The sequence below is a fragment of the Artemia sp. Qi Xiang Cuo genome, chromosome 6 (genome assembly GCF_049724085.1).
Source record: "Artemia sp. Qi Xiang Cuo chromosome 6, ASM4972408v1, whole genome shotgun sequence".
NCBI lineage: Eukaryota > Metazoa > Arthropoda > Branchiopoda > Anostraca > Artemiidae > Artemia > Artemia sp. Qi Xiang Cuo.
The window spans coordinates 30,078,399-30,099,463 of NC_142799.1; the positions used below are offsets into that span (position 1 = coordinate 30,078,399).

At 36.5% G+C, this 21,065-nt stretch overlaps 1 protein-coding gene and 1 pseudogene across 1 annotated transcript; both read left to right on the forward strand.

Annotated features, from left to right (window-relative positions):
• The first annotated feature begins 883 nt into the window (after positions 1–883).
• Positions 884–1,297, forward strand: LOC148951101 (von Willebrand factor A domain-containing protein 5A-like). The gene has a single exon (XM_089090999.1). The coding sequence runs from the start codon at positions 887–889 to the stop codon at positions 1,295–1,297; it is 411 nt and encodes a 136-aa protein (XP_088947125.1). The 5' UTR covers positions 884–886.
• Positions 1,298–1,463: 166 nt separating this feature from the next.
• LOC148951102 (von Willebrand factor A domain-containing protein 5A-like) lies at positions 1,464–2,646 on the forward strand (annotated as a pseudogene).
• The last annotated feature ends 18,419 nt before the right edge of the window (positions 2,647–21,065 follow it).

A 21,065-nucleotide genomic window follows, 5' to 3' on the forward strand; every position in this document is an offset into this window, starting at 1 on the left:
CATTGCAGTAATACTTTTTTGTTGTTGCAAAATATCCTTTACATGATTCACTAACTTCATCAAAAGACATTTTAGTAGGTCGTGATAATCGGCTTCTGTTGCAGTGACTAAAAAATCTGCATTAATAATATCTAACTTGACCTCATACTGGATCAGTAACCAGCATGAATAAACTCTATTTGTCTAAGCAGCATGGTGTAAACACTGACCACATTTTGAATGCGCCCTACTTTTCCAAAGACATTTGGCTATTTCCAATTGATTTCATATTATTGCAGCAACTAAGGGCGTTTGATTATCTGCAGTCATTACATCTAATTTATTACCATACGAGATAAGTAACTGATCAGGGTTGAATGAGGAACTGATGTTTGATCATCTGCAGTCATTACATCTAATTCGTTACCATACGAGATAAGTAACTGATCGTGGTTGCAGCGGTAGCTGCAACCTAGTGAAAGATAAGTAACTCACATAAATGAAGGCTTCCCCTAATTATAAGATCTAAAGCACTACTGGTCAGCCCTTATAAGACAAAGAGACAAACATCTCAAAGAAAAAACAACAACAAAAAACAAAAGGTATACGGCAAGTAGAAAGAAAAGAAATGACGACAAAACAACAGACACTTCGGCTTTACTAGGCGTCTTCAGCGCTAAAAATAGAAATGACCAATAAAAAATAAAAAGATGAAATCTCATATAATTTTTAAAATCTAAAATTAAAATATATATAAAAAATGTATAAAACTAAAACAAATAAAAAAAAGAAGAAAGAAATCAACATCAATATACACAAGCAGTACTTCATGATTCACTAAAGAGTATATAGATAAACAATTCAAGTAGCTCCGAATGCCATATTTTTCTTTGTCCTGATTCAGATTATGGCTTTGGCTTGGAAAATAAGGGTTCAACCAGATACAGCACCATTGGGCCTTATAGCAACGAAAAATGGAAATGAATATCCTGTGCCGCTGACTGGGGTCAAGGTGCATGTTAAAATTGTCGATGTGCTTGCGGAAGTCAAAGTTGTTCAAACTTATGAAAACTTGGAGATGCAGCCAATAGAAGCAATATACAAGTTTCCTGTTGATGAAGGCTCAGCAGTGTATTATTTTAGCGCTTCGTATGAAAATAGAGAAATTCTTGGGATCGTTAAAGAGATAGAAGAAGCGAAAAAGAATTATGAAGAAGCTGTTGAAAGCAAGCAAAGTGCATTCCTTCTTGAAGAAAAGCTCCCGATGTTTTCAAGGCGAAAATTGGTGATATACCTCCTAGTTTTGCAGTGGATATAACAATCAACCAGTTGTTGAAGATTGCCTGATTAAGTTTTCACTACCAACCACAATCGCGCCAAGATATATACATAGACATGATATATCAGATGTTGCCACAGACTTGGCCAGTATACAATATAGAATAGATGCTGGTTATGGACTCCTATTCACTGCTGATGTTACAATGATGTCAAAAATACTTGAAATCCGGTCACCTTTATATAATCTTCATGTAATCTTGAGGGCAAGCATGCAAATATAAGGACAATAGAGGAGTAGGTGAAAATGAATGAAGATTGGTGATTCTTATCCAAGTTGAAGACTGCCATAAACCAAGACTAATCACTGAAAAGTCAGAGGAAGGAACATATGCGGCAATGATAACTCTAGTGCAATCCATTGATTTAAAGATACAGAAGCTGAACTTGTTTTCCTTATTGACCACAGTGGGTCAATGGATGGTGAATATATATCACAAGCAAAGGAAGCGCTTTTGATCTTTCTACAGTCACTTCCTATAAACTGCTACTTTAATATTATTGGCTTTGGCTCAACATACACAGCGCTATTTCCCAAATCTGTTCAATACACAAAAGATTCGTTGAGAACTGCAAAGAAGCATGCTGAAGGTCTAGGTACTGATTTAGGTAGAACTGAAATTTATGGTCCACTTGATTTTGTGCTTAAGCTGCCAACTGTTGAAGGATATTTACACCAGATTTTTGTCCTCATGGATGGAGAGATATCGAACACAGAGCAGGTGCTTTCTCTCGTTCAATCTTTCTCAAGTAATAATCATGTTTTTACTCTTGGCTCAGGAAGGAGTGCCTCATACCATCTTGTTAGTGGTATTGCACGTCTTGGGGGTGGCACAGCAATCTTTACAACTGTATCAGAAGAGCTCCGAAAGAAGGTCATTAATCAACAAAAAAAATGCTCTACTCTCGTCTTTTACAGATGTCTCTGTCACCCTGCAATCTGATGGAAAAAGGCTGAGTACAAATGCCCACTACAAAATTTGCCAGTGCCCCTCAAAGGTGTCACCCATTTTTGATGGAACTCGGTTTGTTGTTTACATTTTAATGAAGAAGGACTACTTACTTTCAAGTGCCTCCATCACATGCTCCTCTCCAGATGGCCCCTTAAAATTTGATGTCAAAATTTGTGAAAGCTTGCCACTATCAAATATAATCTATAGGCTTGCGGCAAAGAAGCTCATCCAAGAGCTAACTTTCAAAAATCTGGTTGACAGAGAAGAGACAAAGAAGGAAGTGGTAGCCTTGGGTATTAAATACGGTTTGGTTTCAAAGTACACAGCTTTTGTTGCAATAGACAGACACAGTAGAACTATGCTGAACAATAGTTGAGGCACTCTCAAAACTCGCGAGATTCCACTGGACCTAGCAAGAGGGTGGCGTGGTAGCCTTTCAAGATAATCAAGACTAAGAGCTACTCCATCTGAAGAAGTAGGAAGTGCTTTGATTCGACCTGTAGAAAGTACCTTGGCTCAAATAGTCATGCTTCAAATTTCAATGGTGCTTTCCCGTTGGACGACAAGCTGTGCGCTTTAGTAGGTGTCAACCTTAAGACAGTGAAAAACGAAGCACAGAAGTTAGATGTACCAGAAGAGCATATGATGACACATTTAGAGTAGTGAGGGAGTTCTCTTTTCCCTTTCTCTTTTCCATAGGATCCCTATGAGAGTCCTGTTTCTACCGGTCGGATAGCAAACCCATGAGAGACCCTTGCGATTTAAATAGGTCCATAGAAATTAGTATAGGATTCCTGCCAGACTTCCCTGGCAAGATTCTTGGAATTTCAGTACTTTTATTTGAGTAACCGAAGTGTGGTTGGGATAATGCACAAGTAGCATTAATAGGGATTACTAGCCCAGGTGTTCTAATATAGGGAACACAGCTAGAGACACACCCTCGCCTTTTAAACGGTCAGATAGGGATATTAGCATGGGATTTTAAAGGGTCAGATAGGGAGTCTAAAAGTGGAGCTACTAGGCCCTTTAGCCACCACACCCATTAAATGCCTATTCAAAGCGGCTTCTGTTTCCAGCTGTAATATACTTGGCGCAATATTATTTCAGATTGCAAGATTCCCGCAATATGTCCCTGTTTCCAGGTGTTCTTTTAAAGGGAACACAGCTGGCGAGATTACCACGACCCACCCCCCTGCAATCAAATGACGTCACCAACTTACCTCTTTTTAAACGGTCATGTGTAATATGGATGACCCAATTTTATGTAACCTTGAGACAATTTTTTACCAAAAAATTCAAAGCGTTGTTTCTTTCTTTTAACTTAATGGCGGTGTATACTTAATGTAAGGTCAGCACACACGTTGCATAATGACGGCACAAATGTTGCGTAATGGCAGTGCACATAATACTTCTTTGATATTTTATTTTTTCTGAAACGTACAAAGCGTTTTTTCCTTTCTTTTCAAGCGTTTTTTTTTCTTTCTTTGACCTCGCTAGCACTCGAAAGGTCAATTTCATTCCACTGGAACAACGCTCCAAGCAACAGGACTACACTGCTATTTTCAGTACTTTGTATCGAAAACTACATTCTAAAAATATTTTTTATTGCGCGACACCTAAGATTTCTCATTTTTCGCACACGCTAAAACAGCGTGTTTACAGCCAAAATCCGGTACGCACTCGAAAAACATCTATTTCCAGAAACAATTGCTCTCAAGGTATTTTTAGTAATAAAAGGGGAAGGACACGCTTAAATTATGTAGACACTTTTGTCGTCCTAAACAATAAATCTAAAGGATTAAGGTTATTGTACATACAATTTGTTTTAATAAAAACAAATTTACAACAATTTAAAAAAAAAGAAAAAGCAGATTGAAAAACATAACAAACAAAAATAAAACGTCAAAAAATGCTTATAAATGATCGTAATATAGGCAAAAAGAACAGTGTATTTTAGAAAGGCGGTGGGTCCTAGCAATCATTTCCAGGGGGCTGGGATGATATTAGGGTTAAATTTAAGCCATAGAAAGAGCTATCAACGAAATATTTCCCACCATCGTGACAATATACGGCTGCCCCCCCCCTAACTAGCAATCATTTCGAGAGGGCAGGGTTGATATTAGATACAGATTTGTAGGCAATATTGATGTATTTCCGAGAATCTCTAGCGAAAATACAGCGTTTTTTGGGTGCAAGTTAAATTTTCAGCCCCCCCTACGGTAAAAATTCTTTTGACACCCCTAAATTAACTTTTAAGCTGAAGAACGTGATAATCCAATACATTTACGCCACAATGACATTATTTGACTGCCCCTCTGACATCAAATCGTCACCTTCAAGATATTTTTCAGACATTTCTTGTTAAAAATTATGCTTCAATCCGGTGATTCAAGTTTTGCAAGCCAAGCTTATCATAATAATATCCAAAACACTCCACACCACAGTGGCACTACGCAACTACTCCTCCGTCATACACGTGGCATTACCCGTCATCACCCCTGTAGGACATTTTCAAACTTTTCCCACCGAAAATAAGGTCATGAATCTAAATTAAATACTGTTTTTACTTTAACAATGGAACTTCGTATTTCATTGCTAGAGTTTGATACTCCAGGCAATTCTTCCCACAATGCCACACTCTTACGGCTACGTGGCACCCTCTGACATCATATCATCACCTCCAAGACATTCTTCAAACATTTCTTGTCAAAAATGATGCTTCAATCCGGTGATTCAAGTTTTGAAGGCCAAGCTTATCAAAATAACCTCCAAAACACTCCACACCACCTTGGCATTACACGCTTCCTCCTCCATCGTACAAATGGCACTACAGCTTATCGGCCCCCTAGAACATTTTCAACCAGCTCATTCCGAAAATTAGCTCATGAATCTAAATTAAACACTCTTTTTCTTGGACAGCGGAACTCGGCATTTTATTGCTAGAGTAAGATACTCCAAGCAATTCATGCCACAATCCCACACTATTACTGCTCTGTGGCACCCTCTGACATCACATCTAAGACATTTTTTAGACATTTCTTGTCAAAAATCATGCTTCAATCCGGTGATTCAAGTTTTTTGGAAGCCAAGCCTATCATAATAACCTACAAAACACTCCAAGCCACCGTGGCATTGCAAACAAACCCTCCCTCATCCACCTGGCACCACCCCTCATCACCCCGCTATGACACTTCCAACCTTTTCCCACCGAAAATAAGGTCATCAATCTAAATTACATACTATTTTTACTTGAACAGCGGAACTTGGCATTTCATTGCTAGACTGTGTCACTCCAGGCAATTCATGCCACAATGCCACAGTATTACTGCTCTCTGGCAAACTCTGAAATCACATCATCACCTCCAAGACATTTTTCAGACATTTCTTAATTATGCTTCAATCCGGTGATTCAAGTTTTTTGCAAGCCAAGCTTATCATAATAACCTCCAAAACACTCTACACCACTGTGGCATTACACACCTCCCCCTCCCTCATCCACCTGGTACCACCACCCATCACCTCCCTATGACACTTTCAACCTTTTTCCACCAAAATAAGGTCACCAAAACAAATTAAATACTATTTTTACTTGAACAGCGGAACTTGGCATTTCATTGCTAGAGTGTGACACACCAAGCAATTCATGCCACAATGCCACAATATTACTGCTCTCTGGCAAACGGGACGAAGGTTGGCATAAAGTATAGCAGAACTGCTGGATTTTCCCCTGGGTATGTAGGCTAAGTGGAAAGTCACTTGTGCCTGATGTGGTTCTAACCATTATAGTTGGATGGAAAAAAAAATTCAAAGAGTGATCCCATTGAGGAGATGGCTCCTTCACATCACATCATCACCTCCAAGACATTTTCAGACATTTCATGTCAAAAATTATGCTTCAATCTATGCTTCAACTTTTTACCACAGAAAATAAGCTCATGAATCTAAATTAAACACTATTTTTACTCGAACAGCAGAGCACGGCATTTCATTGGTAGAGTATGATACTCTAAGCTATTCATTCCATAATGCCACACTCTTACTGCTCTGCGGCACCCTCTGAAATCACATCATCACCTTCATGACATTTTTCAGACATTTCCTGTTAATAATTATACTTCAACCCATTGATTCAAGTTTTCACAAGCCATATCTACGTGGTACACCATGTCAATTCAAACCACCGTAGTATTATTCAATTTTTACATATTTTCATTGATAAAGCAAAAAATTATACATTTCTCGTGGAAAGACGCGTGAAACCTCAATACAAAGGTTCTTTGATGTGCTGTATTTGATGCTGTAACTTTCATCAAGATCACTTTCAGCCTTTGGGAGTGTTTCCCCCTTTTCAAAAATTAAATTTACTTCAGTAGAATACAAATCTTAAATTAAGGCAAAATTGTCAAGGGTTTTTCACTGATACATTGAATAACCAAGATTTTCTAAGATTTCCCTCTGACTCTCTATGAAATTGTGAAGTTGTTTGACTACTAGCACACATTCGACAATCTTAGCACACTGAATTTTCCATTTTCTACTTATTTTCATTGAAAAAGCAACAAATTTTACATTTCTTGTGGATAGGCGCGTGAAACCTCCACAGCAAGGTTATTTGATTTGCCCTATTTGATGCTGTAATTCTTATCAAGACCCGTTACACCCTTTGAAAGTGCTTCGGCCTTTTTTCAAAAATCAGATTCGTTTTAATAAAATACAAAACTTAGATTACGAGCAAAACTGTTGAGGATTTTTCACTGATACATTGAATAAGCAAGATTTCTTAAGATTTTTCCCCTTTTCACGAAATTGTAAAGTTGTTTGACTACTAGCCCAAATTGATCAATCTTACCACATTGAATTGTGAAACCTCAACAGTGTGGTTCTTTGATGTGCTGTATTTGATACTGTAACTTTTTATTTTCTTCAGAAAAAAATTAAGAACAGAACTCGATCTTTTTCTCTTCTCTGAGAAGATTCAGAATCAAGGTTTGATATTTTTCTCTTCTTTGGAAAATATTCAAAGTGGAAGTTTAACATTTCTATTCCATGGAAAAATTCGGAAGAGAACTTGAACTTTTCTTCTCTTCTTTGAGAAAATTCGAAACTTCAGTGGAACTTTTTCTCTTCGGAAAAAAAAAATCAAAATCGAAGTGTAGCGTTTTCCATGTTCTAAAGAAAATTCAGAAGTGAAGTGAGACTTCTTTCTCATCACTGAGAAAATTCAGAAGCAATGTGACTTCTTTTTCTTCTTTGAGAAAGTTCAGAATTGAACTGGAACTATTTCTGTTCTCTCGGAAAATTCAGAATCGAAATATAACTTTTTTCTCTTCCTTGAGAAGATTCAGAAGAAAACTATAGCTTTTTTTCTCTTCGTCGAGAAAATTCCGAACTAAAGTGAAACTTCCTCTGTTTTAGGGAAACTCAGAACTGAAGTATAACTTTTCTATTTATCGAAAATTCAGAGTCGAAGTTTAAAATTTTTCTCATCTCTGGAAAAAATTCAGAATCGAACCTTAGCATTTTCTCACTGCCATTGGAAAATCCAAAAGCGAAGTTGAACTTTTTTCTTCTTTGAAAAATTCAGAACAGAAGTGGAATTTTTTTGTCTTCTTTGGTGAATCACAGAACCTGAGTATATCTTTTTCTCTTCTTTGAAAAAATTCAGAATTAAAGGGTAACATTTGTCTATAGTCCGGAAAAATTCAGAAGAGAACTTTGAAAGAACTTTGAATTTTTTCGCACTTTTTCGAGAAAACTCAGGATTAAAGTGGAACTTTTTCTCTTATTTGAAAAAAAATCCAAATCAAAGTATAACTTTTTCCATCTTCTACCGAAAATTCAGAAGTAAGACTTCTTTCTTTTCACTGAGAAAATTCAGAAGAGAACTTGAACCTTTTTTTCTCTTCGTTTAGAAAATTCCAAATTGTACTGAAACTATACTTCTTCTTTGGAAAAAATCACAATTGAAGATTAAAAATTTTATTTCTTCAATGGACAAATTCAGATGAGAACTTGAACTTTTCTTTTCTTCTTTGAGAACTTCAGAACTTAAAAGGAACTTCTTTCTTCTTTGAAGGAACTCAGAACTAATGTTTAACTTATTTTTATCTTCTTTGGAAAATTCAGGATTGAAGTTTACCTTTTTTTTGCTCTTCTCAGGAAAAAAAATTCAGTATCAAACCTTAGCATTTTTTCTCCTCCATGGAAAAATTTAGCAGAGAGCTTGAACTTTATTTCTTTGAAAAATTCAGAACAGAAGTGGAACTTTTTACCTTTGTTCTTCACTTCTTTAAAAAACTCAGAGCTAAAGTGGAACTCTTTCTGCTTTGTGAAAGCTCAGAACTGAAGAATAACTTTTTTCCCCTTCTTCGGAAAACATTCAAAGTCGAAACAATAATTTTTTATTTTTCAGTCGAAATTTCAGAAGGGAAATGAGACTTCTTTTTCTTCACTGAAAAAACTAAGAAATGAAAAGAGACTTCTTTTTCTGCTTTGAGAAAATTCAGAATTGAACTGGAACCATTTCTATTCCCTGGAAAAATTTGGAATCAAAATGTAACTTTTCTCTTCCTTGAGAAAATTAAGGAGACAACTTGAACCTTTTTTCTCTTCGTTGAGATACTTAGGAATTAAATTGGAACTTTCCCTCTTCTTAGGAAAACTCAAAAATGAAGTGTAACATTTTCTATCTTCTACCGAAAATTTAGAATCGAAGTTTAACATTTTTCTCTTAATTGGAAAAAAAAATTCATAATTTAACATTACCATTTTTCTCTTCTATGGAAATTCAGAAGAGAACTTGAACTTTTCCTCACTTCTTTGAAAAATTTCAGAACTGAGCTGGAACTATTTGTATTCTCTGAAAAAATCCGGAATCAAAATGTAACTTTTTTCTCTTCCTCGAGAAAATTGAAAAGAGAACTTGAAATTTTTTTCTTCGTTGAGAAATTTCCAAACTAAAGTGCTCTTCTTAGGAAAACTCAAAATTGAAGTGTAACTTTTTTCTATCTTCTACCGAAAATTCAGAGTCGATGTTTAAAACTTTTCTCTTCATTTGAAAAAAATTTATAATTGAACATTAACATTTTTCTCTTCAATGGAACTCCAGAAGAGAACTTGAACTTTTCCTCACTGTTTTGATAAAACTCAGAATGAAAGTGGAACTTTCTCTCTACATTCGAAAAAAAAATCAGAATCGAAGTATAACCTTTTCCATCTTCTACCTAAAATTCAGAATTGAGACTTCTTTCTCTTCACTGGGAAAATTCAGAAAAGAACTTGAAATTTTTTTCCTCGTTTAGAAAATTCCGAATTGAACTGGAACTATTCTTTGGAAAAAATTTATAACTGAAAATTAAAAATTTTCTCTGTAATGGAAAAATTCAGAAGAGAATTTCAACTTTTCTTTACTTCTTTGAAAAAAATCAGAATTGAAGTGAAACTTTCTCTCTTTGGAAAAAATTCAGAATCGAAACATAACTTTTTCTACCTTCTACCGAAAATTCAGAAGTAAAGTAAGATTTCTTTCTCTTCATTGAGAAAATTCATAATTGCACTGGAACTATTTCTATTCTATGGAAATATTTGGAATCAAAATATAACTTTTGTCACTTCCTTGAGAAGTTTCAGAAGAGAACTTGAACTTTTTTCTTTTCGTTGAGAGAATTCCATTTAAATGTAGTTAACTACATTTAAGTTAGGTTCATTTAGCTTAGTTTAGCAATACCACTATTACCAACATATGTTAAATGAAGATTAATTAAATGTAGTTAACTTAATGTAGTTAACTGAAGTTACACTTTTGTTCTGAATTATTTCGAAGAATAAAAAAGTTCAAGTTCTCTTCTGAATTTATCAAAGAAGAGAAAAATTACAAGTTCAATTCAGAATTTTTCCAAAGAAGAGAGAAAAATTACAGTTCAGTTCTGAGTTTTCCTAAAGAAGAAGAAGTTTCACTTAAGTTCGGAATTTTCTCAACGAAGAGAAAAAAGGTTCAAGTTTTCTTCTGAATTTTCTCAAGGAAGAGATTAAGTTACATTTCAATTCTGATTTTTTTTACAAAGAATGCAAATATTTTCAGTTCAAATCTGAATTTTCTTAATGAGGAGAAAGAAGTCTCACTTCACTTCTGCATTTTCGGTAGAAGATAGAAAAAATTATGTTTCGATCCTGAATTTTTTTCCAAAGAAGAGAGAAAGTTTCACTTTAATCCTACGTTTTCTCAAAGAAGTGAAGAAAAGTTCAAGTTCTCTTCTGAATTTTCCCATTGAAGAGAAAAATTTTAATGTTCATTTGTGAGATTTTTCAAAAGAGGAGAAACAGTTCCAGTTCAATTGGGAATTTTCTAAAAGAAGAGAAAAAAATTTCAAGTTCTCTTCTGAGCTTTCTCATTGAAAATAAAGTTTCGCTTCTGAATCTTCGGTAGAAAATGGAAAAAGTTATACTTCGATTCTGAATTTTTCCAAAGAAGAGAGACAGGTCCACTTTAATTCTGGTTTTCTCAAAGAAGTGAGGAAAAGTTCAAGTATTCTTCTCAATTTCCTTAGAAGAGAAAAAGTTTAATGTATAATTATGATTTTTTTTTCAAAGAAGAGAAAAACATTTAACTTCAACTCTGAATTTTCAGTAGAAGATATAAAAAGTTACACTTCAATTTTGAGTTTTCCTAAGAAGAGGGAAAGTTCCAGTTCAGTTCTGAATTTTCTCAACGAAGAGAAAAAAATTCATGTTTTCTTTTTAATTTTCTCAAGGAAGAGAAAAAAGTTACATTTCGATTCCGAATTTTTTCAGATAATAGATATAGTTCCAGTCCAATTCTGAATCTCATCAAAAAAGAAAAAGAAGTCTCATTTCACTTCTGAACTTTCATTAGAAGATGGAAAAAGTTGTGCTTCGACTCTGAATTTTTCGAAGAAGGGGAAAAGGGTTATCCTTTAGTTCTCAGTTTTCCTAAAGAAGAAAGAGTCCCACTTTAGTTCTGAGTATTCTCAAAGAAGTGAAGAACGAAGATAAAAAAGTTCCTCTTCTAATCTGAATTTTTCAAAGAAGAAAAAAGTTCAACTTCTCTTTTGGATTTTTCAATGGAAGTGAAAAAATGCTAAACTTTGATAGTGAGTTTTTTCCAGAGAAGGAAAAAATTTTAAACTTCAATTCTGAATTTTCCAAAGGAGAGAAAAAAGTCAAATATCAGTTCTGAGTTCCCTCAAGAAGAAAGAAGTTCCAGTTAAGTTCTGAATTTTCTCAAAGAAGAAAAAATAGTTCAAGTTCTCTTCTGAATTTTTCCACAGAAGAGAAAATTTTTACACTTCAAAGCTGAATTTCTTCAAAGAAGAAAAAAAGATATACTCCGGTACTGTGATTCTCAGACGAAGATAAAAATGTTCCACTTCTGTTCTGAATTTTTCAAAAAATAAAAAAGTTCAACTTCTCTTCTGGATTTTTCATTGGAATAGAGATAATACTAAGGTTAAATTGTAAATTTTTTACAGAGAAGAGAAAATATTAAACTTCGACTCTGAATTTTCGATAAAAGATAGAAAGAGTTATACTTCAGCTCTGAGAAGAGAGAAAGTTCCACTTTAACTTGGAATTTTCTCAACGAAGAGAAAAAAGTCTAAGTTCTCCTCTGAATGTTCTCAAGGAAGAGAAAAAAGCTACATCTCGATTCAGAATTTTTCCAGAGAATAAAAATAGTTCCAGTTCATTTCTGAATTTTCTCAAATAAGAAAAGAAGGCTCACTTCACTTCTAAATTTTTTCAGTGTAGAGAATGAAGTCTCTCTTCACTTATGAATTTTTGGTAGGAGATGAAAAAAGCTATAGTTCGATTTTAAATTTTTCCGAAGAGAGAAAGTTCTACTTAAGTTCCGAATTTTCTCAAAGAAGAGAAGAAAAATTCCAGTTCTCTTCTGAATTTTTCCATGGAATAGAAATGTTCAAATTCCATTTTGAATTTTTTCCGAAGAGAGAAAGTTCCACTTAAGTTCCGAATCTTTCAAAGAAGAGAAGAAAATTACAAGTTCTCTTCTGAATTTTTCCATGGGATAAAAATGTTAAACTTCCACCCTGATTTTTTTCCAAAGAAGAGAAAAATTTTAAACTTTGATTCTGAATCTTCTCAAACAAGAGAAAAAGATCAAGTTCTTTTCTGGATTTTATCCAAAGAAGAGAAAAAGTGACAGCATCAAATACATCACATCAAAGAACCTTAGTGTTAAGGTTTCACGCGCCTATCCATAAGAAATAAAGAATTTTTTGGTTTTTAGACTAAAATTTGTAAAAATGGGAAATTTAAAGTAATAGGATTCATAAATGCGTTCTATTATACAAACAACTCCGCAAACTTGTAGAGAGTCAGAGGGAAAAATCCTAAAAAATATTGAGTATACACCGTATATGTGGGACATCTTCGTCAATTTTGCAGTCAATCTAAGTTTTGCGCGCTGCAGAAACGCATTTTCTTTTTGAAAAGGAGGGAGACACTCTAAAAGGGTGTAATTTGTCTTCATAAAAGTTAAAACATCAAATTAACACATCAAAGAACCTTAGTGTTGGGGCTTCCTGTACCTATCCACAAAAAATATAGATTTTGTTAGTTTTTTGACGAAAATAAGTAAAACATGGAAAATTCAATGTGGTAAGATTGATCAATTTGGGCTAGTAGTCAAACAACTTTACAATTGTGCGAAGAGTTAGGGGGGAATCTTAGAAAATCTTGGTTATTCAATGTATCAGTGAAAAATCTTTGCTTGTAATCTAAGTTTTGTATTCTATTGAAGCAAATCTGATTTTTGAAAAAAGGTGGAACCACTCTCAAGGGGTGTAACGGGTCTTGATAAAAGTTACAGCATCAAACACAGCAATCAAAGAACCTTAGTGTTGAGTTTTCGCGCGCCTATCCATAAGAAATGTATTATTTGTTGCTTTTTTCATGAAAATATGGAAGAAAAAGGAAAATTCAATGTGGGAAAATTGGTGAATATGCGCTAGTAGTCAAACAACTACACAATTTCTTGAAGAGTCAGGGGGGAAAATCTTTGAAAATCATGGTTATTCACTGTATCAGTGAAAAATACTCGACAATTTTGCCTGTAATCTATGTTTTGTAGTCTTTGAAGCAAATTTGATTTTTGAAAAGGCGGAAACACTCCCAAAGGCAGCAAGAGGTTTTGATAAAAAAAATATACAGCATCAAATGCAGCACATCAAAGGACCTTAGCGTTGAGATTTAGTGTGCCTATCCACAAGAAATGTAGAATTTGTTGCTTTTTCAATTAAAATATGTAAAAATGAAATAATGCCACCGTGGTGTGAATGCTGTATGACGTAGGGTTGGCTTGCGAAAACCTGAATCAATGTGTTGAAGTTTAACTTTTGACAATAAATGTCTAAAAAATGTCTTAAAGATGTAAGAGATGTCTTGTGATGTCAGAGGGTGCCAAAGAGCAGTAATAGTGCGGCATTGTTTGGTGAACTGCTTGGAGTATTACACTCTAGCAATGAAATGCCGAGTTCCACTGTTCATGAAAAACAGTATTTAATTTTGATACATGAGCTTATTTTTGGAATGAGAAGGTTGAAAATGTCCTAGAGGGTGATGAGGGGTGATGCCACGTGGATGACGAAAGGGGAAGCGTGTAATGCCACGGTGGGTGTAGTGTTTGGGAGGTTATTATGATAAGCTTGGCTTACAAAAACTTGAATCACCGGATTGAAGTATAACTTTTGACATGAAATGTCTGAAAAAATATCTTTGAGGTGAAAATGTGATGTCAGAGGGTGCCAAAGAGCAGTAATAGTGTTGTATTGTGGGGTGAATTGCTTGGAGTGTCACACTCTAGCAATGAAATGCCGAGTTCCGTTGTTCAAGTAAAAACAGTGTTTAATTCAGAGTCACATGCTTATTTTCAGAATGAGAAGGTTGAAAATGTTCTCGGGGTTATGAGGGGGGGTGCCAGGGGGATGATGGAGGGAGAGGTGTACCAGATTACGATGAGACGGGGTGTTTTGGATCGTACTACGACATTCATGACCTTCAAATACGTGAATCGCTGGATTGAAGCACAATTTTTAACAAGAAATGTCTGAAAAATGTCTTGGGTAGGATGATGTGATGTCAGAGAGGAAGTCAACTAATGTCGCTGCGGTGTGAATTGCTTGGAGTATCATGTTCTACAGCTTAAAAGTTAAGATGGAGGCGTACAAAAATATTTTTACCGTGGGGGGGGGCTGAAAATTTAACTTGCACTCAAAAACGCTGTATTTTCGCTAAGGACTTTCGGAAATACCTCGATAGTACCTATAAATCTGTATCTAATATCAACCCTGCCCTCTAGAAATGATTGCTAGGGAGGGGGGGGGCAGCCGTATATTGTCACGATGGTGTGAATTATTCATAGTCTTGGCTAAAAGAAACGGGGCACTTTCGTTAATAGCTCTTAATATGGCGTTAATAGCTCTTAATATAAATTTAACTCTAATATCAACCCCACCCTCTGGAAATGATTGCTAGGACCCCCGCCTTTCTATAATACACGGTTCTTTTTGCCTATCTTAAATTCTTTATAAGCCTTTTTTACGCTCTATTTTTGTTTGTTATGTTTTTCTAACTGCATTTTCTTTGTTTTAATATTGTTGTAAATTTGTTTCTATTAAAAAAATTGCATGCACAATAACCCTAATCCTTTAGATTTATTGTTTAGGACGACAAGGTGTTTCCATAATTTAAGCATGTATTTCCCCTTTTATTACTAAAAATACCTTGAGAGCAATTGTCTCTAAAAATAGACGTTTTCCGAGTGCATGCCAAATTTTGGCTGTTAACACGCTGTTCTGGCGTGTGCGAAAAATGGGAAATCTCAGGTGCCGCGCAAGATTGTTTTTAGAATTTAATTCTCGATACAGATTACTAGGAATAGCAGTTTAGTCCTGTTGCTTGGAGCGTTGTTCAACTGGAAGGAAATTGACCTTTTGAGTCCTTGCAAGATCAAAGAAAGAAAGAAAACGCTTTGAAAGAAAGAAAATACTTTGAAAGAAAGAAAAAAACCTTTGCACGTTTCGGCGAGAAATAAAATGCCAAAGAAGTGTTATGTGACAGCGATGGTTGCGCTGTCATTACGCGACATGTGGACCGTCATTACGCAACGTGTGTGTTGACCTGAAATAAAGCGTGCGCCACTATTAAGTTAAAAGAAAGAAAAAAAGGCTTTGAGCGTTTCGGCGAAAATTCGTCGCAAGGTAACATAAAATTGGGTCATCTATATTACACCTGGCCGAACGGAGTAAGTCGTGTGACATCATTGTAGTGCAGGAGGGTATATCGGGAATCTCACCAGCTGTGTTCTCTTTAATAGAACACCTGGAAACAGGGACATGTTGCGGGAATCTTGGCATGTGAAATGAGATTGCGTCAAGCATATTACGCCTAGAAACAGGAGCCCCAATGCACAGGTGTGACGGTTTGAGGCACTTTCTTATTATCCTCTGCCACACTCCGGTTACTCATATAAAAATACTCGAATTCCGGGAATCTTGCCAGGAATCCTATGCTATTTTCTATGACCTATTTAATGAGCTAGGGTTTTCATAGGAATCTTGCCAGTCAACCGGTAGAAACAGGGCTCTCATAGGAATCTTGCCAGCGATGTTGTGACGTCAGAGGGCTCTCATAAGAATCCGGGGCTCTCATCGGAATCTCATGTTAATTTGCTGCATGTGCGCTTGATCCTGGAACCCCCTCACTACTATTTAGTTACTAAATATATTGAAGAAAATTTTCCTAAGTAAAAGGATATTTGGGACCTGGCTGTAATGAAGGCTATCAATTTTCATTAAAAGTGAGCCGCAAATGAAGTCAAAAGCACCTTTTTCGACCTTCTTAATCCGAGGGTCTTTTTTCAAAGGTTCCTGGTCTTATTTTGACTTCTTTTGGCATATTTTCTCTTGCTTTATTGATTTTCATCTTGGGCTAGTCTTTCTCCAACCTCCTTACTATCATCTAGCCCTCCTTTCCAAAACTCTTACATAGCCCAGTTTCTTAAGAAATTAGCCTAAGTAATAAAAGGGTTCTGGGAAAAAATATTCAAAGAGCTATATATTTAAAATATTCAAATAAATCAAAACTCAAATGAGCAAAACCAAATGTCTACTATCCCCTTTCCCTGCTCTGGCAGTAAAACTTCTATATCATATTGTATTGTTTTAAAAATAAGCTTTCTGCAAGAATTGGATGGTTTGCGAAATCACAACCATACGAAGAGGGATTGTCTCCTATGGTAACAGAACAGTGTGACACGTTTAAACTTTTGGGGAAAACATCTTGCATGCTATGACAATCGTGAAACGGTTCTAGACATTTACCCCCCCCCCCCCGCAAAAAATATCTCCTGGGTAAATACCTTCCCCCAGTGGAAAATAAGGCTTTGCAAATTTGAGAATTTTATTTGAGTTTTTTTTTTTATTTCCGTTGGGGGAAGGAATTTTGGTACTTGTGTATTATGCGCCACTCACTCAAGTTTACGCTGTGTAAAATTCGAGAGCTCACCGGTTTTTTCGTTAGTTTCTTTGTTACTTTAGAAATAAATTTGGGCTATAGATCTGCAAATTAGGGGGTACCCCCTCCCCCCAAGGTCGTATCCAGGGGGGTTACCCGGTTTGAACCCCCCCCCCCCCCGGAATTTTTGACCGAGTCGAAAATTAGTCTAAAAAATACATGTAAAGACAAAACCACGGGATGTTAGACAAAGTCCACGGGAAAAAATTGGAACCCCCCCCCCAACAAAAATACTGGATCCGCTCTTGCCCCTCCCCCCCCCCCGCTTATGCACAATTATATAGCCCAAATTATATACTTCCCAATTCCCATATATTCTGTCACTTGTCTTTTGTCTTGTCTCTAAGCTGACAAAAACTAACGAAGAAACCGGTTTGTTCTCGAGTTTTACACAGCGTAAACTTGAAAGAGTGGCGCATAATAAACAAGTACCAAAATGCCTTCCCCCTACGGGAATTAAAAAATTAAACTCAAACAAGATTTTCGAATTTGGAAAGCCTTATTTTCAACGGGGGGAATTTTCGCGGGGGGGGGGGAGGGTAATCACCGGGGAGGGGTGCTAAACACCTAGAACCATTTCCAATGATTTGAAGAATACGAAAATTCATACTTTAGAATTTTACAACGTTAAAAACAACTATCCTATCGACATTTTGACTGATGAATTCATACGCTTTGAACTGGGCTTATTAGGAGTTTTGAATCTCAAATCCCAGGTGTAGGAAAAATAAAATTAGGCGATATAAAATTGATTTAATGAGGCAGGAAGGATGGGGTGCATAGCGGTGATGCCAAACGTGGTACAATTGTACCATTTTGGTACATTTCACCTCTACTGGTACAATTTATTACAATTCCACAAAATATGGTACATTTTTCAAAATTATGGTACAATGTGGTACAATTCAGTATTTTTGTATCTATGTTTGTATTCTTTCATCTACAAATATTTTATTTCACCCTGATCTGTTCAGAATAGTCTAGATAAGAGACAGACAAGCAGTCACCTATTTTCCTTTTTTCGTAAACAGACACTTCACTTCTGGCGTCCAAAGGTCGCAAAAACATCTTTCTGTGTATCAAGCAGGGCTTCCACTCTCGAATCTTAAAACTCGGGGACATGCCTTAAAAACTCGGGGAGTTTTCGGGGACAAGTCTTCAAGATTTGGGGAATTTTGAAGAAAAAACAAAATGGAATTTCGTTGCGAAAATTCGGGAGTCAAAATTTGTTTGAGCTTCGGTTTCAGGCTCAAATAGGGTTTGGATCCGCGTAGTAAAACAAGCCTTTCACATGGTAGGTTTTAGAGCCAGAGCACGGGATTGGAAACCATAGCTGAAAACACTTATGGCTGATATTGCGGCAAAAACTTCAAAATTGTAAAAAAAAATAACGAACACATGTGAACTGTAAATACCAGTAGCAGTTTTTCATTAAGTCATTAATCTCAGCAATTCCTTAATAATATTTAAAACAAATATTGTTTGCGGTTTCTAGATATGTAACTTAAATAGACAAAATTCTACCTATAAGTATAGGGCAACATTACAACTTAAAACAAACAAGAACTAAATTAAACAAGTAAATTTAAGTTTAACCTAAAAGGGAATTTTAACTACAATTGACACATTATTGCTTTTTCATGCTGATTCTGGGGTTTTAGGTGTTTAGCCCCTGACAAATCCCCCCGCGGAAAAAAACAGAAAGTACTCTCCCGCTGAAAATACTTCCGCGAAAAATACCCCATGGAAAGTACCCCCGCGGAAAATACCCTCCGCGGAAATTACCCCCGCTGAAAATACCATCGGAAAATACCCCTACCCCCCCCCCCGGTGGAAAATACCCCTCGATACATACATTTTTTTTTTCATTGTTTGTTTCTACTATAGGCCTGTTTTTTAGCACTAATATCTTACATCTTTCTGCAAAGATTATCGTTTTTTATCTCATCTTTGTTCTAAGATCTTACAGCTTACTGATGTTAGCCAAAAGTCTGAAGACCCCCGCTGTTCTGCCATATAGAACAATGACGAGAGAACTTTGATGATGTACTCATCATTGTTCACAGACTGCTGATAAGAGCAGAATGATGAAAGACGTTTGCATAAAACGACAAATAGTCCAGGACTTTTAGCTCAAAAAAGTGTCGAACCCGGAAAAAATTGCAATATAAACGAAAATGGTACCAAAATGATCAAAAAAAAATTCTGTACAACATACTAAAAGTCCCCATACATCCGAGTCGGGCGAGTACCCGAAAAACAGGGGAAAAGGGGGAAATGTGGGGGAAAATGGGAAAAATGCCGAACATGCCCAGAAAATAGTTTAAAGTGAGTTTTCTGAGGTTTTCACATACGCTGATTACGAAATTGACATCTAAAATTCAGCATAGAAAAAGAGTACTACGGAAAACGGGGGAGCAGGGAAAAGAGGTGATAAGAGAGAAAAATACATGGGAGGGGTAGAAAGTGTTTTGAACGATATTTTCTTGGGTATTCCTATCTTGTGATTACAAAATTGAGAACTAAAGTGACATAAAAAAATTGATTAACATAAAATGGGGGAATGGGGGGAGGGAGGGGAAAAAGGGAAATATACAGGGTAGGGGTAGAAAGCATGTGGAAATGTTTACAAATGTTAATACAGGAGATCTATAGAGGTTCGGCTAACCCATAGGTTCGGAAAAGGCAAAAAAAAAACTCGAGAAAGAAATACGGAAAAATACTGAAATTACTTTATTCCGTATTCCTCGCCGTTATCAACAAGAGCGTGGGTTCGTCAACATAATCCAGTTCTAATTCCGCAGCACGAATAAAGAGAGATACTAAGGATCTATTGACGTTTCTTGAATTCCTTCTAGAGAACTGTCCTTTCACTAGTTCCAGAGTGCTGAGAAGTATAGATTCCGAGCATATTGCCCAAAAAGGTATCAATGCAGAAGATTCTAAAGCTGTAGGTGAGCTGATCTTCCTGTGCATGGATGGCCAATCTCTCAAAAGTTTTTCATGCAGGAAGAAAGACAAAGTCGTTACACTGGCATCCGATGGGAACATAAGGATAGATGGCGAGATTTTGCATATCGACCTTGCACTGCTTTTTCAACGTCTTTCGACTGCTGCCCATACATCTGAAAATGACATGGCAGAAACTCTACGCTACGAACTGTGCAGCTATCCACCCGCTTTGTTTAAGAATTCTGGCATAATGCGTCAGCCAGACAAACCTGCACTAGCGAAAGCAATAGGGAAAGAAGCGAAAACGGACTCGATTCACCACCTGCCAGTGTCGGATCGTGTCACTGTAGTTGACGGAGGTTGGCTGCTTCAGCAAGTACCTTGGAAGATTGGTGATACTTATGATTCAATCTGGGACAGCTATGTTAGTTTCGTTACTCGACGCTGTACCTCCCCTACTCTTGTCTTCGATGGATACAGCGCTGGTCCAACAACGAAAGATGCTACGCACAACCGACGGTGTAAGGAAAACCAGCACCAAGTGATCGATTTCAGTTTAGGAATGAAGCTCCAGAAAAAGAAGGAAGAGTTTTTGAGCAACTCTCAGAACAAACAGCGAATTATAAGCTACATCGGGGAAAAACTCAGAGCCAAAGGATTTGAAGTCGCCCATGCAAAGGACGATGCTGATTATCTAATCGTGAAGACTGCCGTAAGGAAAGCAGGAAACTCTGAAGGAATAGTTCTTGGCAACGACACTGACCTTCCGATTCTACTCTTGTATCACCTCCCGCCTAATGCAAAAACACTTTACTTCGAACCGTCAACGAACACAAAAGAATCAATAACACGGTTCTGGTGCCTCAACGAAGTTAAAAAAAAAATGGGAGAAGTATCCAGGCTACTTCTGGTAGGGCACGCACTCTTGGGATGTGACACGACCTCACGAGTTTTCGGACTTGGAAAGCAAGCTGTGCTCCCTCTTTTGAAGAAGAGCGAAGTGTTCAGAAAAAAATGCGAAGTGTTTCTGGATGAATCATCGTCTAAAGATGAAATTGTGAAAGCGGGTGAATATCTTCTCCTCAGCTTGTATAAAGCACGACCAAACGAAGATCTCACTAGACTGCGACATCGAATTTTCTTGGAAAAAGTTTCTTCGTCAAATACTACGGCGTTTGTTAAGCCTGAAAGGCTTCCGCCAACCGATGCTGCAGCTTCATTCCACTCCCAGTGAGTGCGCCTCCAGGTATCCCGTTGGAAAGGGGAACCAGCTGACCTCGACCCGGCTGACTG